Genomic DNA, 26,510 nt, shown 5'->3' with positions numbered 1-26,510 from the left:
CTTTGGAGGTTGTCCTGGAACTCGCTCTGTAGACCAAGCTGGCCTTGAACTCACAGAGATCCGCCTGCCTCTGCCTCCCGAGTGCTGGGATTAAAGGTGTGCGCCACCACTGCCCGGCTTGGAGGTTTCTCTTGTGTTGCTATGTCCTCTGATTAAGAGCGGTCAGAAAGTGTAACCCCTGGCAAGGTAAGGTGATAAATGTCCCATTCCCTTCAGAAGGTAATGTGTGGGTCATCGCCTTGGAAATGAGCTAAGATGAATTTCAAAGGAATACAGTGTGGATAGGAAATAGTTATAATTACTATGTGTGGCGGTGTGATCCTTGATAGACTTTGTTAATCATGCTTGTTGATGATGGACAAGGGTTTGAGAAATAGTTCATTCTTTGTCATTCTTTCTATGTAGTTTCCTCCTAATTGAAACATTCCCTCTAGGAATGGGGGGGATTCAATACACTCAGGGGGTAAGTGTTACATGTCCCCAAAAGACTGCAAGATTCTTTTTAGACCCTCACACAAGTTTATAGATACAGTAAACAGATTTTTGGAGCGAAGACTGCGGAGAGATTTCTGGGACCCATTGTGGCTGTAGGCTGTACAAAGAGTTCCAGAGTCAGAGCTAAGCCAGTGCTTCAGTTTGGATAAGTAATTTTGACACTTGGTTAATGTGGCTTCCTTCACCATCCTCAGTTCTTGCAAGGGGTGCTGTCAGAGAAGGAAAGGCAATCAGTCCCATAGGCAGCCTAACTCACAGGAAATAATGTCAAGGAAGAAAACCCACCCCATGAATGTCAACGCTGCAGGGGTAGGAGTCAATGGTGCTCACTTACACTCAGTGCTCCTGCTGCAGCGTCTCCATCTGCAGGAGGTTCTCACCCTGGGCTGTGGTCTGTTCCAGTTCATGCTGGAGGTTTTCAAACCTAGGGGAGGAAGACAGCCGGGACAGAAGCCTAGTGGGCACCTGCCATGCTAGCTTTTGAGCTCCCACCAGCTCTGCTCGGGTGGACAGCCCAGCATTATGTTTCAGCCAAGCCCATCCAGTCCTTGCTTCCTCAAAAGACAAGGGTAAGGCAGCACCTGGACTGGATTTTCTCTCCACCTTAAAAACCTTTTAGAGACTGAACTGAGAAATACAAGCTGTGCTGAACTAGAAAAACAGACTTTCCCCAAACATTCAGATACAATAGTTTGAAAAATAGCAGCATACCAATATCTGAGTCACAGTTAGTAGAGATATGCATGGTCTTGAAAAGATGCCAGGTAACAGTGAGGAACCTGGGAACCTAAATGTATGGGGCCCTCTAGCAGAGTCTACACAACACTGCAGTGAAGGCTCTGTTTATTCCTTCAGCACAGGAACTTCCTTGGGTTCAATATGTCAAACTCTAAACCTGCTTAATTCCAGAGAAACCTTACAGGAAACAGATGCTCGCTGCAGCGAAGCCATACTCAGTAAGAAGGTACTGCATGCAAATCTTCCCGAGGGTAGGGACTCATCTCTAAAGGTGATATCCTGAAGGAAAATAGAGTGGCAGGAGGACACATTGTCCTCCACCATTAACACTCTCCCTGTGAGGTCTGCGGTTGCCATAGGAAGGAGCAATGCACTCAGAACACAGGAGAGGACACAGAAGGGAAAAAAGGGAAACAATCCCCAGGAAGATTCAGGAAAATGCATAGAGTTTCCTGGTGACTGAGCCAGCCCTGTACTCTCAGGGGTTCTTTCCCTGTCTGTGACTGAAAGGCCATGCAGATGGCCAGAAACCCAAATAGGACAGAGATTCAGGTACAGGGGAACTACTCACTGCCACTGCCTCCTGCTGGCCTGGGCTCCTACCTCATCTGGGAGACAGTGAGGTGATGCTGCAGCTTCTCTGCCATGATCATTTGCTTGGTGACCAGATCTCTCTGCTTCAGCAGGTATTGCAATCTTTCCTCCAGTTTCTCCCGTTTCTGTTTATTAGATGATTATGTTCTTAGTGGATGGTAGAACACTCATATGCACACAGACATGCACACGCCTGAAGACACACTCATGCAAGTGTGTACACACAAAAGCATACCACATTGCATTCACATTTTTAGTTTCCCAGATAACACTAAGGTAAGAAGTGATTAATTTAAGAAGAACTAGTTAATTAATTGGAGAAGTTTAATTAATATAAGAAGGATCTTTGAGAAGAATCTTAACATTTCTTGGATAGAAGAACACAGAGGGAAGGGTAGATAAGCATCCCAGTCAATGAAGTGCTTGCTTGTAAATCCAGTGCACAAGCACATGGACTGCTGGTGTGCTTGGTCTATGGGCCATCTCTGCTTATCAAGTTCCCCAGTCTGTGCCCTAGAGACCTGGTTCCTCAGGACAACTGGATGGTGGTGGACCAGGCCCTTGCACTCATTCGTGCTTCCCAGTTTCTCCACAGTAAGCAGATTCCTGCAAGAGGAGCTCCTAAGCCACAGGCTGCCTCACTTCAGACACAAAGCAGTGAGCCCAGGAAACTAGAAAATCTCCACAACCAGGAGCCAATATAAACCTTTCCTCCCTGAAACATGACTGTGTCAGAGATTTGTTTGAGTGACAGAAGGCTGACTAACTCACAGTCAAGTAATATATATATATAATTTCCTGTTGAACAATATTCAGTGGAAACTATGGACTATAATGTACTGTTACATTCACAGATGTTGGGTATCTGAACAGTTTCTACTCCAGGGCTGCTCTGAAGAAGGCTGCTGATGTACCCCTGTTTTACTATGAACAACTATTTTCTATTCTGGAGTTACTGGGTTACTTGGGGACTGCAGTTCAACTTACTGAAAAATTGTGAATTGCCTCTCATGGGACTACACCAATTTACAATAGCAGCAATGTTTGAGAATCTTCCTTTCTCCTAACCCTCCATAAGGCCATTCTAACTCAGACTTAACAACTTTTGAACAAAAGCAGTTGTTGAGTGATGCAGACACAGGAGAGGGTGAGTGCTTTAGACTATAATATGCCTAAGGGAGCTTCACTGAGACAGCCTTATTCTCAAATAACAGCATGGCCAAGGAACTTCTGCTGGGTTGAGATACATCCACAAGCACCTCTGCAATTCAGAGGTTACCTGCAAAGAATTTCTGTTCAGATAAATATTTTTGTCTCTGCAAACACCTGAAAAACTGTTACCTTACAGCAGTTTCCTGCCTTTTTGTTCTAGAGAACTGTGTGGATATGCACAACAATGGGCAGATACATGTGATGCCTGATGACATGGTTTTGAACAGGGCTGTCACAGTACTTTCTCAGTAAAGTTGGTGTCCATCCGTGTTAAAGAGGTCCCATGGGTAAGTCAACAAGCATATAGAGGCTAAAGCCCACAAAGATATATACAAACTCAACATAAATACAAACATCACACACTTACACATGCAGACATACACACACCACCACCACCATCAACAACAAAATAATAGGAATTAATCATTTGATATCTCTCTGTATCTGTGGTCTCATTTCCTTAATAAAAAATACAAACAGAATGGATGTAAAAACAGGGACCATATTGCTGCTGCATACAAGAAATAAAACTTCAACATCAACTATAGACATTACCTCAGGGTAAAGGATTTGGAAAAGATAATTTAAAAATGGACCTAAAAAGCAAGCTGGTGTAACAAATTAATGTCTAACAAAATTGACATCAGACCAAAATTAATAAAAGATATGGGGAAGGACACACCGCCAAGATGACATTCAAATTCTTTTTTTTCTGAACTCACAGAGATCCGCCTGCCTCTGCCTCCAAAGTGCTGGGATTAAAGACGTGCGCCACCAACACCTGACTGACATTTAAATTCTTAATATACCACTTTTGTAAAAGAATCATTACTGTAGCTTAAAACACATATTGACCCTCACATACGGATACTGGGAATGTCAATACCCCAATCTCAGCAATGTGCACATCAAAAGTGTGAAGATCATAAGGACAAGATAAAAAGAGAAATGCTGGAGTAACTGAAGTGATAAACAAAATAAACCTAACAGATATTTATAGAACATTCTACCCATACACAAAAGAGTATACCTTGTGAAAAGCACTCTAGAACTGACCACAATGGATTACAGCTGTATATCAACAACAACTGAAAGAACAGAAAGCATAGAAGCTCATAGAAACTCTACCCCAATGAAAAGTGGACTAAAAAGAAATAAATAAATTAAACACTTTCTAGAATTCAATGAAAATGAATACATATCATACCCAAACTTATGGAACACAATGGAAGCAGTATTAAGAGGAAAGTTCATGGCTACTGTAAAGGGTGATGTTTCTCTAATTTCTTTCTCAGTCCATTACCAAACAAGTGAAAGACCTGTATAACAAGAACTTTGGGTCTTTAAAGAAGGAGATTAAAGAAGACACCAGAAAATGGAAAGATCTCCCATTCTTTTGGATAGGTAGGGTCAACACAGTAAAAATGGCAATCATGCCTAAGCAATTTATAGATTCAATACAATCCCCATCAAAATACCAACACAATTCTTCACAAACCTTGAAATACTCAACCTTATATGAAAAAACAAAAAACCCAAGAGCCAAAACAACCCTGTACAATAAAGGAACTTCTGGAGGCATCACCATCCCTGACTTCAAGCTCTATCGTAGAGCTATAGTAATGAAAACAGCTAGGTATTGTCACAAAAATAGATAGCTGAACCAATGGAACTTAATTGAAGAACCTGATATTAACCCACACACCTACAAACACCTGATTTTTGACAAAGAAGCTAAAACTATACAATGGAAAAAAAGAAAGCTTCATCAACAAATGGTGCTGGCATAACTGGATGCTAGCATGAAGAAGATTGCTAATAGATCCATATCTATCACCATGCACAAAACTTAAGTCCAAATGGATTAAAAAGACCTCAACATAAATCCAGCTATACTGAACCACTTAGAAGAGAAAGTGGGAGGTACCCTAAAATGAATTGGTGCACGATACCACTTCCTGATCATAACTCCAGTAGCACAGAGATCGACAATTAATAAATGGGACCGCCTGAAATTGAGAAGCTTCTGTAAGGCAAAGGACACAGTCAACAAGACAAAACAGCAGCCCACAGAGTTGGAAAAGATGTTCACTAACCACACATGTGATAGAAGGCTGATCTCCAAAATACACAAAGAACTCAAGAAGCTAGTCACCAAAACACAAAATAATCCAATTAAAAAGTGGAGTACAGAACTAAATAGAGAATTCTCAATAGAGAAATCTAAATGGTTGAAAGATACTTAAGAAAGTGCTCAATATCTTTAGCCATCAGGGAAATGCAAATAAAAAATGTTTAAATATCATCTCGCACCTGTCAGAATGGCTAAATCAAAAATACCAATGACAGTTGATGCTGGAGAGGATTGGAGAAAGGGGAACAGTCCTCCACTGCTGGTAGGACTGCAAACTCCTACAGCCACTTTGGAAATGAGTATGGCAGTTCCTTAGGAAAATCTGTTGTGGAGACACCAGACCTTGAGCAGAAACCCACTTCCCCTTCGGCCTGGGAGCAGGCATCTGTGTAATGTTTACTGAAAACAATTCAGTGCTTTAAAGCTCTTGATAGGGCTCAGATAAGGGCTCGCTCACTGAGATACCATGACTTTCACACCCCCTACGGCTAGATGCCTCTTCCTGTCCCCGCCCCCCTGCGGTGTCTCCCCGATTCTGGGGCTGGAGATTAAACCACCAGCCAGGAGGGTGAGAAGTGGAAAGAATGGTATGTAAATGGATGGCAAAAGTCCTTAAAAAGGGAAGCTCTTTTTTCTTGGAGAGACTTCTCCTGAGACCTCTCTCTCCTAAGCGGACTTGGAATCTCCTCCTAAGCTGACTTGGGAAGCATAAAGTTTTCTTAAAGCAACCGACCGGTCTCTGTGTCATCTATCCCGACCACCTCGCTACATTCTCGGATGCAGGCCGCACAACAGGTGCGACAATTGGAGGATCCCACCGAGATTGTGAAAGCGAGGTAAGTGAGCGGGTTCGTCTCCTTTTCTGGCCAGGGACAGATTGGGGAAAAAAAGAAAAGAAACCATGGGGAATAGTTCTGGGAAGCTTAAATTACAGTATCAAGTTAAAAAGTTACTTGAAGGACATGGGACTACAGTAAAGTCTAAAACCTTAGAAGGCTTTCTAAAGTCGATCGAATGAGCCAGTCCATGGTTCATTACCGGGGGGAGGGGAGGGGGGGGAGCTTAAATATCCCAGATTGGGAGGAGGTTCGCCGTGATCTTCATCAACTTTTACGAAAAGAGGGACCTGAGTCCCTGCCCCCATCTACATTCTCCTTATGGAGATTAGTGAAGGGCGCACTCTTGACAGATAAGGCTAGCCACTGCCAGGTAGTCCAGGCCACAAAAGAGGCTTTTTCCGAGTTACAAGAGATTGAGACTCAAGCCTCCCTGAGTTCTGAGGCAGAGAGTGACATCTGGAGAAACCCTGACTGAAACTAGAGGCTCCATTGTTAGTGAGGATGAGGAGGAGCCTCTTAGCAACAACAAAAGAATTAATAGAAATCTCGGGGTGCGACCCAAAAGGAGGGACTTCAGTCAGAATCGGGTATATCCTACTCTGTCAGACCTAGAAAATGAAAATAGCTCAGACCCAGACTCTGACTCGTCAGAGTCTGAGAAGGAACGGTTACTTGCTGAGGTCTCCGCCCTTAAAAAGGCACTAAAAAGGACTCGAATTAAAAAAAGACAGGACAGGGAGAGAAACCCTCCATACTCTAAAATGAGGGACTCCTCCTTCTCGGACCTGGAGGGAAGACCCAGAGGAGGGGTCCAATGCTATCCGGTGGTGGCCCCAGTAATGGAAGTTCCAGACCCAAACAACCCTGAGCGGGTCATTAGGCGCCATAACCCTTTAAGTTTCAAAAATATGAAACAACTGAAAGAGGCAACTCTAAATTATGGAGCACAGGCTCCCTTTACACTTTCCTTAATGGAATCTTTTGTGCCTCTTAATTTGACACCTGGCAATTGGCAGCAGCTTTGCAGAGCAGCTTTGTCCGGGGGAGATTATTTGATTTGGAGAGGTGAGTTTCAAGAAAGATGCAGCCAGACAGCCCGAAGGAATGCACAGGCCGGACAGCCCCAGAGAAATGTGGAGATGCTTACTGGGAATGGTCAGTATGCCACCGCTCAACAACAAATGCAATATGACATCGCTGTCTATGCCCAAGTGGCGGCAGCAGCCCAAGGTGCTTGGAAAGCATTGCCTTCAAAGGAAGGAGGGGATCACCTGTCCAGAGTCCTTCAAGGACCCTCCGAACCTTTCCAAGACTTTGTAGACCGCCTCAGTCAGGTAACAGAGAGAATATTTGGGGGCATTGGGCCTGCGATGCCAATTATCAAACAGATGGCTTTTGAAAATGCAAATAAGTACTGTTAAGGAGGCTCTTCGCCCCCACCGCAACGAAAGTCTAAATGACTACATCCGGATCTGTAGAGACATTAATGGTAATTTCATCCAGGGCCAAGTGTTAGCTGCTACTATTCGACCCCAAGGGGGAAAAAAAGATCTAATCAGGGAGGGAGAAAAACATGTTTCAGCTGCGGTAGGGAGGGACACTTCCATAGAGAGTGCCCTCAAAATAGTACTACTAGTCTCAAGAGACCTGGTTTATGCCCCCGCTGCCAAAGGGGATATCATTGGGCCACTGACTGTTACTCTAGAACTGACTTGGGGGGCAATTTCCTTCCTACTAATAATAATCAAAAAAACTGGAAGAGGGCCCCGCCCCAGGGCCCCAAAACCAATGTATATGGGGCAATGACCCCCCGCGGTGGACAGCAGCAAGATTCGTTTACTCCCCCAGAGCAACCCCTTCATATCTCAGACCTCCTTAGAGCCACTTCAGGCAGTACAGGACTGGACATCGGTCCCTCCACCCGGGCAGTCCTAACACCCGAGATGGGGATCCAGGCCCTCCCTACTGGGGTACATGGGCCATTGCCCCCAGGCACAGTTGGACTACTCTTGGGACGGTCCAGTACTATCCTTCGAGGCGTCCAGGTACACCCTGGTGTTATAGACCAGGATAGTGAGGGAGAGATTAAAATAATGACATCAGTGGACAGTGGGGTTGTTGCCATCCCAGCAGGAGAACGGATTGCTCAGTTACTCCTCCTCCCTACAGCTCCTTGTGAGGCTCAAAAAATTAAAGAGAAAAGGGATAACCAAGGTTTTGGAAGTACTGGCACAGCAGCATTTTGGGTAGCCACCATGGAGAACCGCCCCCAGCTTACATTAAAGATAGAAGGCAAGTCCTTCAAAGGCGTTTTAGATTCTGGCGCGGACATTTCTGTCCTCTCAGATAAATTCTGGCCCCCTGCCTGGGCCAAGCAGGAAGGGAAGGTGACCCTCCAGGGAATAGGACAGGCTGTGCCACAAAAGAGCCTCAGAATGCTAAAGTGGCAAGATTCTGAGGGCCACACAGGGTTTTTTCAACCATATGTTTTGTCTGGCCTCCCTATCAACCTCTGGGGACGAGACCTCCTACGAGAAATGGGAGTGGTCCTCACCACCCAGGCACCCAAGTCCAAAAGCGGGGCCCCCCAGCAAGGGATGGGCTGGAGTCAGGGGAAGAGACTAGATAAACTAGAACAGGGAGAGGCTTGCCTGGTGGCATCCCCCCCTTTGAATACCAGGGCCCCAGGGAACAGGAAGGATTTTAACCATTTTTAATGAGGGTCACTGTTGCGCCGCCAGCCCCCATACCTATTGGCTATCAGATGATCCCGTATGGGTGGAACAGTGGCCCTTACCAGCAGAAAAACTCCAGGCGGCTCATCAGCTAGTTCAAGAACAATTGGAGGCGGGCCATCTGGTCCCCTCCACGTCCCCCTGGAATACCCCCATATTTGTAATTAAAAAACCATCAGGAAAGTGGAGGTTACTACAAGACCTGAGGGCCGTAAATGCGACCATATAGCCCATGGGGGTGCTCCAGCCTGGCTTGCCCTCACCTGTGGCCATTCCTAAAGACTGGCATTTGATTGTCATTGATTTAAAAGATTGCTTCTTTTCCATTCCCCTACATTCTCAAGATAGTCCTCGGTTTGCATTTAGCCTTCCTGCAATTAACTTTAGGGAGCCTGTACTTCGCTTCCAATGGGTGGTGCTCCCCCAAGGGATGGCTAACAGTCCAACTATATGCCAGATTTATGTAGCTGCCTGTTTAGATCCCCTCAGGTGTAAGTTCCCTGATCTTTACATCAGTGGATGATGTTCTTTTGGCTGCAGCCGAGGAGAGGCAATGTTACATAGCCTTTGCAGAGCTACAAGAGCTCCTGGAGGCCCGCAGATTTATTTTGGCTCCAGAAAATATCCAAAAGAGACCCCCTTATACTTACTTGGGTCATCAAATTCAACAAACTGGCCTCCGGCCCCAAAGACTCCAAATTGATTGTTCAAATTTAAAAACGCTTCATGATTGGCAGAGATTTTTGGGAAGGGTGCAGTGGATTCGCCCTTCTCTTTCTATTGAAACAGCAGCTCTTAAACCCCTTTATGATATTCTTCCTGGGGATCCCGCTCCAACTTCCCCTAGACAGATTACCCCAGAGGCCAGGAATGCCCTACAATTGTTGTTAAAAAGTATAGAGCAAGCCCACCTTTGGTGTATAGATTATGGACAGCCTCTTGTTCTGGTTGTACTTTCATCTAGCTTTTCGCCCACTGCTGTGTTTTGGCAGACTGGCCCCATTTATTGGATACATTTGTCAGCCTCCCCTAAGAAGGTAGTGGCTCCCTACTATAATCTGATTTTACAATTGTTATGGAAGGCACACAAGTTTAGCATCCAAACCTTTGGAAAGAGTCCTGATAAAATTATTCTTCCTTATGATAAAGAGAAGATGGAATATCTACAGACCTTCCATGATGGGTGGACCCTGTTTATTACATCTACAGGTGCCAAGTTTGATAACCTTTATCCCAATAGCCCTTTGATGTCTTTTTTTAAACAACATCCTGTGATTTTTTCCCAAAGTTTTAAAGGAGAGCCCCCTAGTTGGAGCTCGCTCAGTCTTTACAGATGGTTCCTCCAAAGGTTTCGCGGTGGTGGTTTCTTCTCAGGTGCAGAAGAGGGTACCCATAGGGAAAATGTCAGCACAAGCTGCAGAGTTGTTTGCCTGTTTGATGGCCTTCCAAATGTTTGAGGGGGAGCCCTTTAATTTATATACTGATAGTGTCTATGTTGCCAACATTGTCAGACCTTTAGAAACCTCTCCATATGTTCTTCCAACCTCTCAGATTCGTTCCTTATTAGTTCAGCTCCAACATCTTATTTGGCAGCGCATCCACCCTGCTTATGTGGGATTTATTCGTGCACATACTAACCTTCCAGGACCCCTTGCCCAGGGCAATCAATTTGCTGACTCCTTGACCCGCCCTAGGGTCTTATACACTCAGGAGCAGCTTGCCTACCAGCTCCATGAGCGATATCATCTAAATGCCCGCTCCATTAAATTTCATACTGGGTGCCCCCTATCCATGGCTACACAGATTACCTCTCAGTGCCCTGACTGTGCCCCTTATCATAATTCTCCCAAGGAGGGGGTAAATCCCCGGAGCCTCAGGGCTATCCATCTTTGGCAAATGGATATAACTCACCTGCCACAGGCAGGGAAATTAAAATACATGCATGTTTAGGTGGATACATATTCTAAACTGATTTTTGCCTCTCTCCACTCAGGAGAGAAGATTAAAGATGTTATTTCCCATTGCCTGCAGGCCTTTGCCTACATGGGCGTTCCTGATGCCCTAAAAAAGGACAATGGCCCTGCCTATGCCAGCAATCGCTTTGCTGCCTTTTGCCGGGAACATCACATTGTCCATTCTTTTGGTATTCCTCACAACCCCACCGGACAGGCCATTGTGGAACGCACCCATGCCACTCTCAAACAGTATTTTAAAAAATAAAAAGGGGGAATATGTCACCTCCACCAATATTCAGTTATCCACCATACTTTATATTTAAAATTTTTTGACCATAGACAGTAATAATTTTTCTGCTATGGAGAGACATTGGAACAAACCCTCCCAGTCTTTGGGATGGGTCAGATGGAAGGATTTGATTACAGGAAAATGGCAGCCACCCACTCCCCTACTAGCTAGGGTCCGAGGGGCTGTTTGTGTTTTCCCTCCAGGAAGTGAGAAGCCTATTTGGGTCCCCGAACGGTGCATCAGGCATGTTGACCCCGACTCTGCTCCCGACACTAGGAATGCTCGCCATGATAAAAATGATCCAAACATTGCCAAACTCAGGTAAGGGAAGTATGGGCACTGGTGAGGAAAACCCCTCCCACCGCTTTGATGCCAGTTAGTCACTGCAGCTCCCCATTCATCGCCTTTATAACACTAATAAATACATTGGGAGTGGCTGCTGCCAACACGAGAGTCTGAGTTTCCCCTCCTAAAAGGGGAATCTCTGCTTTATTAAAAATATTTAAAATCTCCATGATTAAACCCTCAGTTGAAGGGTGGATTGGATTAAATGTCTAGGCCCTCACCTAACAAAGGTCAAAAAAGAAAGGGAACCTAAGATAAGAAGTTGCCCTCAGTTGGAGGGTAGATTGGAGGATCATCCTCAATGGAAAGATAGATTAAAGATGGGTAAATTAAATAAACTGGTAACAGTTAATAAATGAGGTATTAGTATTCAGTAAAGAAAAAGACAAAAATAAAAATGTTTGGTTACATTTATATAGGGTAGGTTATTGAATTTTGTGAGTCATCTCTAAAAACTTTTGGCAAAAGCCTGGCCTTTCCACTTTGCATCTACAGAATTACAAGGAGTGGGTATGGCTGTAGCCCCTGAGTGTAGCTCAAAACTTCTCTAATGAAGAAATGACGAGGGACATACAGGACTTTTTCAACCTTTTGTTTTAATTCAAAGATTGACTGGAGTTGTTCTGTTAAAGAAGTTTCAGTTCAACAAACTAATCATAACCTAGGCAAGGAGAGATATGTATGCATGGTCTGTGTGTATGGACGTGGCCACGTCTGTATGTATGAAGTGTGAAATGTAAATGCGTGAATGTTGACAAAAGCAACTGTTCTAATTGCCTTGGATATGATTAAAGGGATACTTAAATCCCTTCAAACAGTTAAAAACTACCTAAATCGATTTAGATATAGCCAAAAGAAACATCCAGTCAGTCGGTTAATATTTTAACAAAAAATTCAAGTTAAGCCCTCAGAGCCAGTCAGAGAGAGAGAGAGAGAGAGAGAGAGAGAGAGAGAGAGAGAGAGAGAGAGAGAGAGAGAAAGAGAGGTTTTTTCAGGGAACTGTCCTGCCGCTTTGGCAGGCCCCCACCCCCAAAGGCATCTGTGTAGATGCAAATTAGGCCTTGTCAGCTCAGATGCAAATGAGGCCTTGTCAGCTAGTGAGAGCTACAGGTTACAGGTTAAAAAAAAAAAAAAAGGACTATTTGGGACATAGTATAGTTTACAATCCTTAAATGATTCTCAAAGGTACTTAATGGTTATGTCCCTTTTAAAGGACATCTACTAATACCTTAAATAGTGCTCCCAATTCACCTAGATAGTTGACTAAGGAGGGTAGACAAATCCTTCTACTGTTATGGTCCAACTTCAACAGTTCAAACAAAATTTAAAAATAAAAGGGGGAGTAATGTCCCCAGTCCCCACATGATTCATTAAATAATCCACTCCTCACTTAAAAAATTTTAAAATGTAAATGCCAGTGAGGAATCTGCTTCAGACAGATTCTGACATAATGAAAGTTAAACAACTATTACTCAGGCCAAATGGAAACATCCATACACTAGACAGTAGAGTAGACCCTAATTTGGGGTCGAGGGCATGTTTGTGTTTTCTTACAGGAAAAGAATAAAGCTTCAGTAGCTGTCACAACATTTGGTGAGATGCATGGAGCAGAGAAAACTGGACCTGAGACCATGGGAGCCTGCTCAAGCCAGTTCGAGATCTCCTAAGTCGGTGTTCCTGACCCTTGATGTCATCGAATCTACAGCCCGAGAAAGAAATAAAACAGTCAGTTCGAGATTTCCAGTGTCTCATCAGGCTTGCTACATCAACCTCCTGGACCCATGAGTTTTCATCCCAAAGCCAACAAAACTGGAAGATTAGCAGCTAGCCTTTGATACACCTTAAAACAACAGAATTCATTTTGCCAGCTTTTCCCTTTGGGGGAAAAAAGACCCATTTAAAACATTTGGACATTGGTATGGACTGTGATGAGTGGCAAAAGCCTCTTTTCAGTATTTGAACAGAACATGGTCACTTGAAATATCAGACTTGGTAGTTCCTGTTTCTGGAATCACACCTATGCCAGTGTGTTCTTCTGGAGAAATGTGGTTTGTCCTGGTGCGACAAAAAGACTTTGACTCGGGTTGCATGTTCGGCTGATACTACTGACATTAAATCTACAGGCTACATCACCACAGGAACAAATTGGTACTCTGTAAATAGTGCAACAAGCCTCTTGTTCATATTTTTTATAATGCTACATGTGTAACACCAATGATTGTACCTAATGTATCTGTGCAAGTGCACTCTCTAATGCTTTCCTAAGTAGATCTTAAAATGATTGTAACTTTATCACTGTTTTGACTGTCAAATTGTAACTATAAATCACCCTTGTAGCAAAGAAAGGCTGGAGGTAGAATGCTAAGGCCCAGATCGGGGGATGGGCAGGTGACAGAGAGGCGCTATGTCAGTGGGGGTCCTAGGAATGGTAACAGTGGCAGTAGGCATTCTGGCTTCATGCTGAGTTCAAAGTGCCCATGGCAATCCCGATAGCCATAAAGCCTTATTACAAATGATTTTAAGGTTGGGGCGCTCTTTTGACGGACAACCTGTGGGGAAGACCCACTCCCACCTAAGACAGGGGTTCAAGGTCCCCCAAAGATGGGCCAGGGAGGGTGACCCTACTTGACCTAAGACAGGAGTGCCTCATTTAAAAATAAAAAGGGGTGAATTGTGGGGACACCAGACCTTGAGCAGAAACCCACTTCCCCTTCGGCCTGGGAGCAGGCATCTGTGTAATGTTTACTGAAAACAATTCAGTGCTTTAAAGCTCTTGATAGGGCTCAGATAAGGGCTCGCTCACTGAGATACCATGACTTTCACACCCCCTACGGCTAGATGCCTCTTCCTGTCCCCACCCCCTGCGGTGTCTCCCTGATTCTGGGGCCGGAGATTAAACCACCAGCCAGGAGGGTGAGAAGTGGAAAGAATGGTATGTAAATGGATGGCAAAAGTCCTTAAAAAAGGGAAGCTCTTTTTTTCTTGGAGAGACTTCTCCTGAGACCTCTCTCTCCTAAGCGGACTTGGAATCTCCTCCTAAGCTGACTTGGGAAGCATAAAGTTTTCTTAAAGCAACCGACCGGTCTCTGTGTCATCTATCCCGACCACCTCGCTACATTCTCGGATGCAGGCCGCACAGCAGGTGCAGCCCACAGAGTGGGAAAAGATGTTCACTAACCACACATGTGATAGAAGGCTGATCTCCAAAATACACAAAGAACTCAAGAAGCTAGTCACCAAAACACAAAATAATCCAATTAAACAGTGGAGTACAGAACTAAATAGAGAATTCTCAATAGAGAAATCTAAATGGTTGAAAGATACTTAAGAAAGTGCTCAATATCTTTAGCCATCAGGGAAATGCAAATAAAAAATGCTTAAATATCATCTCGCACCTGTCAGAATGGCTAAATCAAAAATACCAATGACAGTTGATGCTGGAGAGGATTGGAGAAAGGGGAACAGTCCTCCACTGCTGGTAGGACTGCAAACTCCTACAGCCACTTTGGAAATGAGTATGGCAGTTCCTTAGGAAAATCTGTCTACCTCAAGATCCAGCAATACCATCCTTTGGCAAATACCCAAAGGATGCACATTCATACAACAAGGACATCTGTTCAGCTATGTTCATAGCAGCATTATTTGTAATAGCCAGAATCTGGAAGCAATCTAGATGCCCCTCAACTGAAGAATGGATAAAGAAAATTTACACAATGAAGTACTACTCAGCAGAAAAAAATAATGGAATCTTGAAATTCGCAGGCAAATGGATGGAACTAGATGAAACCATCCTGAATGAAGTAACTCAGTCACAAAAAAAACAAACATGATATGTATTCACTCATATACGTATATTAGATATAGAGCAAAGGATTACCAGTGTACAATCCACACCTCCAGAGAAGCTAGGAAACAAGGAGGCTGGGGAAACCCACAGAAACAGCTGACCTGAACACAGGGGAGCTCATGGTCCCCAGACTGACAGCTGAAAAATTCTCATAGTACTGAACCAGACCCCCTGAATGTGGGTGTCAGTTAGGAGGCCTGGGCAGTCTATGGGGTCTCTGGTAATGGAACAGTATTTAACCCTAGAATACGAATGGACTTTGGGGAGCCCATTCTATAGAAGGATAGATAGTCTCTCAGCCTAGACACACTGGGGATGGCCTAGGCCCTGCTCCAAATGATGTGACAGACTTTGATGATACCCCATGGAAGACCTCAGCCTTCATGGGTAGCAGGAGGGGGATGTTTTGTGGGGTCACTGGAGGGCATCGGCGGAGGGGGAGAAGAGGGAACTGGAATTGATATATAAAATAAGGTCATTTCTAATTTAAATAAAAAAGGAAAGTTCATAGCACTAAGTGCCTAAGTTAAGAAAAAAATGTAGAGATCTCATTACTAGCAACTTAATAGCACACTTCAAAGCTATAGAACAAAAAGGAAGTAAGTACATCAAGAGGGGCAGACTATAAGAAATAATCAAGCTGATGGCTTAAATCAACAAAATAGAAATAAAGAGAACCATACAAAAAACTCAATGAAACAAATAATTGGTTCTTTGAGAAAAATCAACAAGATAGATAAACCCTTATCCAAACTAAATAGAGATGACAGAGATTATTCAAATTAATAAAATCAGAAACAAAATGGGAACATAACAACAGACACTGAGGAAACTTGCAGAATCAAAAGGACATACATTAAGTCTTATATTTCATCAAACTGGAAAATCTAAATGAAATGGATAATTTTTTCAAAGTTACCATTTACCAAAGTTGAATCAAAATCAGATAAATACTTCAGTAAACCAATAACCACTATGAAGATAGAAGCAGTCATTTAAAGTCTCCCAACCCAAAAAAAGCCCAGGGCAGATGATTGCAGCACAGAATTCTACCAGACTTTGAAAGAAGTGTTAATGCCAAAACACCATGAATTAGTTCACAAAATAAAAACAGAAGAAACATTACCCAGTTCATTTTATGAATCCACAGTTATCTTGATACCAAAATCACTGAAACACTTAACAAAGAAACATAGAGACCAATTTCTCTCATGAACATAGGTGCAAAAGTACTCAATAAAATACTTGGATGCTGTCTCTGCCTGGATACATGAGGGAGGGCCTAGGCCCTGCCGTGGATCATTTTGACAGACTTTTGAGATCCCCCATGAAGTGCCTCACCCTCCTTGGAGCGTGGAGTGGGAATTAGAGAAGGGGTTGGGGGAGGGCTGAAGGGGAGTGGGAGAGGAGGGGAGGGAGAGGGAGCTGGGTTTGACATGTGAAGCAAATTTGTTTCTAATTTAAATTAAATAAAAATAAATACAATACTTGGAAACCAAATCCAAGAACATATAAAAAAGATCATCATGACAAAGTAGGCTCCAACCTAGAGATGTAGGGATGGATCAACTCATAAAACTTAGCAAATGTAATCCACCATATAAACTAAAAGAAAAAACATATGATCATTTTATTAGGTACCAAAAAAGTCTTTGACAAATTCCAGAACCCTTTCATGATAAGAGTTCTGGAGATAGAAAGACAATCTACAGCTAGCCTATAGCCAACATCAAATTAAATGGAGAGAAATTAAAAGCAATTCTACTAAAATCAGGAACAAGGTAAGGCTGTCCGATTTATCCATATCTGTTCCATATAAAACTTGACTATTGGGCTGGAGAGATGGCTCAGTGGTTAAGAACACTGACTGTTTTTCCAGAGGTCCTGAGTTCAATTCCCAGCAACCACATGGTGGCTTACAACCATCTTGAATGAGATCTTGTGCCCTCTGCTGGCATGCAGGCATACACAATAAATAATAAAATAATAAAAAACTTGACGATTGAGCTAGAGCAATAAGACAACTAAAGGATATCATGGGGATACAGATTGGAAAGGAAGAAGACAAAGTATCACTATTTGCCGATGATATGATAGTATACTTAAGTGACCCTAAAATTCTACCAGAGAACTCCTAAAGCTAAAGACACTTTCAGCAAAGTGGACAGATTATCTAAAAAAAAAAATCACTAGCCCACATATATAAAAATGGACTGAGAAAGAAATCAGAGAAATAACTCTCTTCACAATAGCCAATAGCCAAAGATAATATAAAGTGTCCTGTGGTTCCTCTAATGAAGAAAACGAAAGACTTCTTTTTTTTCCTTTTTTTAAAATTTATTTTTCAGTTTAAATTTAGATTAGAAACAAGGTTGCTTCACAAGTCAGTTCCAGGTCCCTCTCCATTTCCCTCCCCTCCTCCCGTGCCCTACCCCCAAACCCCCCCAATATCCCCTCATTTCCCCAGGGAGGGTGAGGCCCTCCATGGGGGTGTCCACAGTCTGTCATTTCATCCAGGGCAGGGCCTAGACCCTCCCCCCAAGAGTTCAGGGTGAGAGTGCATCTCACATTGTTGGATTGGAGTCCAAAGTCCATGTCTATACTCGGGATGAGTACTGATCTACTGCCCAAGGCTCAATAGATTACCTAGGCCTCCTCACTGACACCCACATTCAGGGGGTCTTGATCAGTCCCATGCTGGATTCCCAGGCTGATGCCTGGGATTCAAAAGTTAACCTTTGTCAGGTCAGCTGTTTCTGAAAGACTTCTATGATAAAAAATCTTCAAGTCTTTGAAGAAAGAAAATGTAGAAGATATCAAAAAGTGGAAATATCTCCCATTCTCAAGGATTGGTAGGATCAAAATAGTAAAAATGGCCAATCTACCAAAAGCAATTTCAGATTCGGCACAATCCCCATCAAAATTCCAACACAATTCTTTACAGACCTTGAAAGGCCATTTATCTATGTTGTATGGAAAAACAAGACAACCTAAGATAGTCAAAACAATCCTCAACAGTAAGGGAACTGCTGGATGTATAACCATCCCTGATTTCATGCTATACTACAGAGCTATAGGAATAAAAACCACATGGTATTGCCATAAAATGAATACATTGATCAATAGAATCTACCCAAAGACCCAGACAGGACTTCACACACCAACAGACACCTGATTTTCGATAAAGAAGACAGAAAGACACAATGGAAAAAAAGAAAGCATCAACAAGTGGTGCTGGTCACACTGGATGTCTGCATGTAGAAAGATGCAAGTAGATTGATATTCCTTACACTACACAAAACTCAAGTACCAGTGGATGAAAGACTTCAACATAAAACCATACACATTGAACCTGATAGAAGAGAATATACAGAATATCCCTGAACACACTGGCACAGGAGATGACTTTTTGAAGAGACCACTAATAGTGCAGGTACTAAGACCAATAATTAATAATAGGACCTCAAGGAACTGAAAAGTTCTGTAAGGCAAAAGACACTGTCACTAGCCCAAAAGGGCAGCCTATAGAATGGGAGAAGATTTTAATCAACTCCACATCTGACAGAGAGGGCTAATATTCAAAATATATAAATAATTCAACAGACTACACATCAACAAGCCAAATCATTCAGTTAAAAAATGGGGTACAGTTCTAAACAGAGAATCCTCAAAAAAAGATTTTCAAATAGCTGAGAAACACTTAAAGAAATATTCTATATCCTTAGCCATCAGGGAAATACTATTCAAAGTTGCTTTGAGATTCTGTCTTACACCTATCAGAATAGCAAAATTAGGACACAATTCACAGCTCACGCTAGTGAAGATTTGTAGCAAGGCAAGTACTCCATTTCTGGTGGGAATACAAACTTGTACAGCCTCTGTGAATCAATACAGTGGCTCCTGAGGAAAATTGGAGTTGTTTTTACCTCAAGACCTAGGTATTCTTTTCTTGGACATACATCCAAAGGATGTTCTATCTTTCCACAAGGACACTTGCTCAAATGTGTTCCTTGTGGCTTTAATCATAATAGCCAGAAATTGGAAACAATTTAAAAGTCCCTCAATGGAAGAATAGATAAAAAATACGTAGTATATTTACACAAGGAAGTATTACTCAGCAGTTTTTAAAAAATGACATGCAATTGTCATTGCAAACTAATAGGTGAAACTAGAAAAAATATCCTGAATGAGATAACCAAGATCCAGAGAGACAAAATATGCATTCACTTATAAGGAGGTATCATTTGTAAAATAAATGATAATCAAACTACATTCCACCGACCCAGAGAAGTGAGATAAAGAGAAGGTCTCTAAAGGAAAGACATGAATCTTCCTGGGATGGGAAATAGAATAGATTTTTCAGGTGAATTTGGAGTGGATGGAAACAGGAGCAGGTGGGATCATGTTAGTGGCGTAGGGAGGGATGGAGGGAGAGAGTGCAGGGAGAGACAGCTCGTATAGGCTTACACACAGGGCTCATATGGGCTCACAGAGACTGATGCAGCAAACATGAGACTACATGTGTCTACACTGGGTTCTCTGCCACATATATGTTGGTGTTTGCTGGGACTTCTAATAGTAGGAGTGGGCGTGTCTCTGACTCTTTTGCCTACTGTTGGGCTGCCTTTCCTTCTATTGGATTGCTTTGTCCAGTCTCTATATGAGGGCTTTTGTCTTGTCTTATTTTTGTTTGGTTTATTCTGTTTTATCAGGTTTGGCTGTTGTCTCTTGGATGCCTGTTCTTTTCTTAAAAGAAGCCAAGGTGGAGCAGATCTGGGGAAGAGGGGAGGGTTGTGGGAGCTGGGAAGAGTGAGGGAGGGGAAACTAAGGTTGGGATCTAGTGTTTGAGAGAATAACGTATTCTCAATAAAAGAAATAAAATATTCATTCAATAAGAAAAGCATAAATTGTGTAATAGTTACAACCACACTCTAGAATAGATTTATTAAATATGTAGTCTTTACCCAAGGGATAGTGTAAGATTTACTTCCTCTAAAATATTAACAAGGTGCAGAAATTACGATTCAATGGCATATGATCATTTTCATATATATAGCAGGAAGTTGTAGGCTATGGATAGTGGGCAGGAGGTAAGATTGCCCTTTCTGTGAAGACTGCATTTCATGGACAGACCAGTAGTAGGGGTTGGATGCTGCCTCCTCAGGAAAATCCTCTGCCCTTGGAGGTCTCAGTCACAATTAGAGCTGGAGAGTTGTCCAGAGCAAAATCAGCGGCAGTGTAAGAGATGAATGAAAAGCAATAACTTCATCAGTTCCTCCAGGAAAGACATCTCTTGTTTCTACATATAGACTACTGCCTAGCATTCATGTGACTCCCAACAAATATTCTTCAATGTTTAAATGAATGGGAGCAAACTTGTGTTTTTCTTTTTAAAGCTACCTGTCTACCAATGATGAATCATCTTATATTGTATATTCACTGAAGTTTTTAAGGTCACAATAATTTAGCACCTATGCCTTAAACACATATTTGTAACCAACTGACCTTTGACATTTGGTTAACACTCAATTTTAATTTAGGTATTTAGATGAGTTTTGAGCTGTGATGCACATCTGTAATCCTAGTTACTGAGGGACAGAGATGGAAGAACTGAACATTAAAGTCTGGACTGCACTACACTATGAGTGCAAAGCTCATCTGTGACACTTAGCGAGATCATATATCAAGATTTTAAAAGGATTTGGGTATACACCTCATTGTTAGAATGTTTAATGAGCATTTGCAAAGTCCAGGCTCCAATACTATTTTAATAATTAAAAACAAGGGACGCCCGATACTTTCTCAAGTGAAATTAAGGAGGAGTGAATATGGAGTAGGGGGACTTGGGGGCGAAGGACTGGGAGGGTGGGAGCGAGGGGGCTGATGCTGAGAGGTAATATATGAGAGAAGAGGAAAAGGGTGACAGTGAGGACCACTGCTTTGACATTTGCTGACATTTACACAGGGCTCTCCCTGGTGAAGGCTGCTTCCAGCCTGTGATTTCATAGAAATCGATAATTGATGGTATGTTGGTGATCTGTAGATAAGGGGGTGGATGGTCATGAGTGTGTGTGTGTGTGTGTGTGTGTGTGTGTGTGTGAGAGAGAGAGAGAGAGAGAGACAGAGAGGAGAGAGGAAGAGAGAGAGGGGGGAGAGAGAGGGAGAGAGAGAGGGGGACAGAGAGAGAAGAGAGGAGACAGAGGTAGGGAGAGGGGGAGAGGGAGAGAGAGGTAGAGAGAGAGAGTGAGTTAGAGAGAGAAGAGAAGAGAAGAGAGAGAGAGAGAGAGAGAGAGAGAGAGAGAGAGAGAGAGAGAGAGGATTAAAGATGGTGGGAAGCTTGCGCACTCTGCCTCGGCCTACCTGCTCCTCCTTGGCCAAGAGTTCATAGATCTTCTCATGGGCCTCCCCACAGAGCATCTTCATCTCCTCACTGGACTCTTGTAGTGAAATCTGCTCCCTTCGCAGTTTTCTGTTCTCCTCTCTCAGCGTGCTTACTTTTTCCTTTAGCTGAGTCCACTCGTTCAGGATCTGGCTGTGGAGGATGCTGAACATCACAAAACAAACGGTGAGATCCCTCTAGGCTCAGTCTGCCATTCCCACATCATCCATTCAAGGTCCCATGTCCACAGACAGCTCCACACTAGAGACCACAGCAGCCACGTCAGAATAACTGAGTAGCTGACAAAAGCCAGAGAACAGCCAACTTCCAGAAAGACTCAGACTACTTCTGAAAATCCTGAAACTAAAAGGGAACCATGTGTTTCTGTGCACAGGGTTTGCCCCCCCCTCCGACCCCACAGTTGCTTAACTGTTCATGGGATTGGGAAAACATCAGCAGGAAGGGAGGTGTAAGGCAAACATTCTCTGAGCAAGCACAGAACTCCCAATGGCAATATATTCCATTTATAGGTCCCATGGACTCAACTCTGTAAGCCTCTGCCAGAGTCACAGAAACCCACAGATGCCTGACTCCCCATCATGGTGCAAACAGTTTTTCTACCTAGAGGCTCCTGAAGCTGGCAGGACAATGCTGGGAGGGGCTCACAGACACTTCACTCTTGGCAAAACTGGTCCAAGAGGCCCAAGATAGGCTGCTTACTATGGCACAGATGGGCTAGAACAAAAGTCTCCACTTTGGATCAAAGACAAAACAATGGTAAAAGCAGTCACTGACAAATAATGGTCCCAGTGAAGTCAGTCACTCACCTGCAGGAGACAGTTTCCTCAGTAAGCTCCCTGCATGTCTGCAAGGCCTCACTAATCTCCTTGGGGAATTTCTGCAGGTCCAACATCACTTTTTTATGCTCCATATTCAGCATCTCCAGTTCAAAATCCAGCCTGTGGTAGGACAAGGCCCAGGAGGAAAGAACCCCATGAACACAGGACTCAATGGGCATATGAATTCAGGCTGTGCCCAGAACTACCCCAGCACAATCAATGTCCCATTCTGGTACCTATGAACTAGGACAACCTGTGCTTGTTCAAGTTTCTGTCCTGGTCCTAGCCTAGCGGTCAGGGGGTGCAAAGGGAGTGAGCCAGGACTGCATGAGCTCCATCACTGGACCTGGAGGGATAGACAAGCTCTCTAGGAAGTACACAGGGGTCTGTGTCACAAGTCTGGGCCCACTAGAAATCTATGAAAATGTTACTACTGTCTTTAGAAAAGGGATTATTGGCCCCAGGTTCCTATTGTTACATAGATTCCCAGAGCACAAAATCAGTATTTTCAGGGAGGAGACCCAACCAAAGGATAGATTTATAAGTCTCAGTAGCTTCTAAAGGGCTGCCAAGTGAGAACACCTGCTGCCCATAGTGAAGTCCCTGACCTTGATACTGGCATCATCTGGAAACTGTGACATGGGAAGAACCACACGCCCTGCTCAGACCCACAATGTCCAGGATACACGCACAACAAATGCACACTGAGAATGCCAACTAAATGTAGTGAAGTGGCATTGTCTCAGGGTATAGGGAACAGGACTAGAGAGGAGCAGTGATGAGGTCCAATCTTCAAGTCACATACTGAGATGGACCACGTGGGACTGGGCCCCTCCAGCTACTGCCAGGAGCAACCAGCACCTAACAACATGCTTGTTGGGGGAGGCCCAGAAGCATATCTGTGTCTCTTATTGGCTGATGAATGAAACATGGATTGGCCAATAGGCAGTCGGGAAGTATATTCAGGGCTATGAGATGAGGATAATTCTGGGGAGACTCCATGTATCAGTTGGGAAGATAGGATGCCAGACATTCTCCAGTAATGTAAGACCATGTAGAAATACACAGATTAGGCCGGGCGTTGGTGGTGCACGCCTTTAATCCCAGCACTTGGAAGGCAGAGGCAGGTGGATCTCTGTGAGTTCAAGGCCAGCCTGGTCTATAAGAGCTAGTTCCAGGACAGCCTCCAAAGCCACAGAGAAACCCTGTCTCGAAAAACAAAACAAAAAAAACAAAACAAAAAAAAAGAAAAGAAAGAAATACACAGATTAGAAGTTATAGGTTAATAATTAAGAGAGCAGTAGCCAGTAAGAAGCCTGAGTCATTGACCAAACTGTTTATATTTAATATAAGTCTCGGTGTGTTTATTTGGGGCTAAACGGCTGTGGGACCAGGCAGAACAGAAACTCCTTCTACATATGCTGGTCAAGTACACAGTCTCACGAAAAACTCACAGCACATGGCATCTCCCACAAGCCAACACCTGCCAAGGCCTTTGGAATAGTATGTTGAGAGCTCACACACTGCTGACCTTATCCCCAGACTGATCCAGGCCATAGGCTCTGCTTTTCATTTGGTGGAAGCACAATAGCCTGTATCCCCACTTCACTCCTAACCAGGTTTCAGTTCTGCCTCTCAGATGTTCTGCCTCTCAGATGTTCTGCCTCTCAGATGCAGTCAGGAAAATTAGTTCGGGCATGGGGACACTCTGGTGACCTGAGAAATGCTGGGGTTGACTCAGTGAAGTCAAGACAGTCACCAGAGAACTGGGCATAGTGACTACCTGTTGTTCAAATCCTTGTTGGTATAACTGGCCAGGATTCCTTGGAGTTCATTCCTTTCATTGGTCATCATCTCAAGTTGGTGGGTCAGTTTATCCAGCATGTTCATCTGTTGCTCCTGCTCAGTGGGAGATGTTGGGGTAGATGTCTTTCCAGTAGTCCCTGTAATCAGATAAACAATTTGTATAGCTCTTATGGCACAGGGCCAGGAGAGATCATGTTGAGTACTAAGAAGAGGCCTGAGCAGTAGGGAATGCATAGAACCCAGTGAAAACCCCAACGAGGACAACTTTTCTCTAGCAGGGGGCCCATAAATCATGTGTCTCCCAATCACCATGGTGAGATATGTGCATCAGCACCTATTGCAGTCCCACTGACCCTGGAAGGAAATGCTACCCAACTGTGATGCTTGGAGATGTCAGCTCATATCTGATGGGATGAAGAAAAATCCTGGTGTCCCAAGTGCTTAGCACCACTAATCTTTATTTCCCTGTGTCCAGAACTACAAACAATTGAATGTCTGAGACCTCAGCACATGGATGGGGAGTTTCCCTTCCTGGTATTCACATCAGATACCCATGGAACCTATGAAATCCACTGGAGATGAATTGTAACAACACCCTACCATGACAACTCATTAATCTGTACCTCCTGCTGGCCTTCTTTGCCTCTCAAAATGAAATTAAGAAACTCCTAGAACAGCAGCTGCAGCCTTGACAATGACAACCCCTGGCTCTCTGCCAAATTAACCTTCAGAAATCTTGACTCAGGGTTTGCACTTTAAGGACTGAGAGAAGCATTATAGACCCATCTCTTGCAAAGATCCCAGCTACTGAAAAACATTTCTGGAAGGTCCAGCACAAGCCCCAACCCCTCCTTAGAAAGACAGAGCTCTCTGCCTATCAGTGTGCTCAATCTTGCCAACATGTCTTCTGGTGAATCCTATAAGTACTTAATGAATGTCCCGGGGACAGTAGGTATTGCCACAACACTGCAGATTTCAAAGAACATGTCAAGGGCTCTCCGTGATACAACAGAATGTCCAGAGAAGGGACTGTTAGGGTCACTGCTAACTGTCATCACCTATCTGATAACTGTCTCATCCCCAGTTAACCAAAAGTCAAGCTGCCCTTTCCAGGAGCTTTCCCTGAAATACCAGGGAAGACCTGCAGGATCCTCTCCTTCAAATCCAGAAATCGCTCTGATTCATTAGACTCTTCACTAGTTCATCTTGTGAAGGTAAAGACTCACCTTCCAAACACTCTCCAGGCATGGTTCTTCCTCTCCTTAAGATCTCTAATCAAAAAGATGAGAAGTAAAGGATACTAAGAAATTAGCTCAGGATGATTGGGAAGGAAGACAAGTTCCATGAAATAACCGAGCACATTGGGAAAGGTCCACAGGGCTCTTCCAATGTGTGGGGGTGGTGGGGGATTGTGGGTGTCCTGTCAGCCAAAGATAAGTCACATAGGTAATGATGAAAATTTCCCCAAAACTTCAGCAGAGTACATCCCATCCATCATGATGTTCATGATGTTAGCAAAGGCATGATCTCCTAGTGACAGGACACGCTGGAGATGCCTAAGGACAGGGCATCCACAGGTGACCCTCAGACACCAAGAACAAACACTTGCAGGAAAGCTGATGGCTCCTTCCTGTACTCGAGTTATAGGAAAGATGACGGGCTAGTGACAGGACAGGAACTCAGAAACCTTAGGGCTCACTGACATGCAGCAGTACTTGGTGACTCCTGCTCTGCAAGTGCCTATGAGGTAAAATGTGAGAACCTTCAGCTTTGTCCAAGGAACTTTATTCTTCCTATTATGAGTGACACAAAACCAAAGGAAATCCAATGTAGGTGAAGTGTAGGGCTATAACTGAAACCTCATTCATTCCTCGGTGCTTCCCTACCCCTCAGAGTAAAGGCAGAGGGCCCCTAGCGAGAAGTTGCAGCACTGACCATTCCTGGCTCTTTGCCAAACTAACCACCAGAAATCCTTGACTGTATGTCTGCTCTTTTAGAAGTCAGAAGAGCAAGATATGCCCATTGCTTTTCAGAATCTCCAAGATCCTCAGGCCCAGTATGAAAATCCCAGCTGAAGCCTTCCTCCTTCCGGAAGCTCCCCATCCCTGCCCAGGACTCACTGTGCTTTCCCCAGAAGTATTTGTTTCTTGATGTGTGACATTGAGACTGAAGGCCAGCTCCCTTCTGCCTCTCTTTAGTCTGGTTATTATCTCCCTTCTGTCTCCCAAGGAGCCTGCCCAGTCTTGCCAGCATGGCTATGGGTGCAACCTGTAGGCAATGAACAGATGCCCCAAGGTCAGTTG

At 43.7% G+C, this 26,510-nt stretch overlaps 1 protein-coding gene across 3 annotated transcripts; it reads right to left on the bottom strand.

The window, feature by feature from the left end:
• Positions 1-306: 306 nt before the first annotated feature.
• On the bottom strand, positions 307-26,510 carry LOC121139166 (disks large homolog 5-like). 3 transcript variants are annotated; one of them, XM_040742294.1, is made up of 7 exons: positions 25,434-25,516; positions 24,185-24,344; positions 22,390-22,521; positions 21,544-21,727; positions 1,837-1,952; positions 830-919; positions 307-704 (listed from the first exon to the last, which is right to left on the bottom strand). In XM_040742294.1, the coding sequence occupies exons 1-6, from the start codon at positions 25,453-25,455 to the stop codon at positions 832-834; spliced, it is 702 nt and encodes a 233-aa protein (XP_040598228.1). In that variant the 5' UTR covers positions 25,456-25,516; the 3' UTR covers positions 307-704; positions 830-831. The 3 variants fall into 3 exon arrangements, with proteins under 3 accessions (XP_040598228.1, XP_040598226.1, XP_040598227.1); XM_040742292.1 differs by lacking the exon at positions 25,434-25,516 and adding an exon at positions 26,328-26,510 and having other exon boundaries at positions 309-704; XM_040742293.1 differs by lacking the exons at positions 307-704; positions 25,434-25,516 and adding an exon at positions 26,328-26,510 and having other exon boundaries at positions 831-919; positions 1,805-1,952.

This window comes from Mesocricetus auratus, unplaced genomic scaffold (assembly GCF_017639785.1).
Source record: "Mesocricetus auratus isolate SY011 unplaced genomic scaffold, BCM_Maur_2.0 Super-Scaffold_6731, whole genome shotgun sequence".
NCBI classification, from domain to species: Eukaryota; Metazoa; Chordata; class Mammalia; order Rodentia; family Cricetidae; genus Mesocricetus; species Mesocricetus auratus.
This window is presented reverse-complemented; position numbering and strand designations above follow the sequence as displayed.

What these genes read in the sequence shown, in the direction of transcription:
- LOC121139166 (XM_040742292.1), bottom strand. Translation starts at nt 26,460, where the DNA reads ATGCTGGCAAGACTGGGCAGGCTCCTTGGGAGACAGAAGGGAGATAAT. An exon ending in ATACTTCTGGGGAAAGCACA is followed by an intron (nt 24,345 to 26,327) that starts GTGAGTCCTGGG and finishes ATCTGATTACAG; the next exon opens with GGACTACTGGAAAGACATCT. An exon ending in CTCACTGTCTCCCAGATGAG is followed by an intron (nt 920 to 1,836) that starts GTAGGAGCCCAG and finishes TTCCTCCCCTAG; the next exon opens with GTTTGAAAACCTCCAGCATG.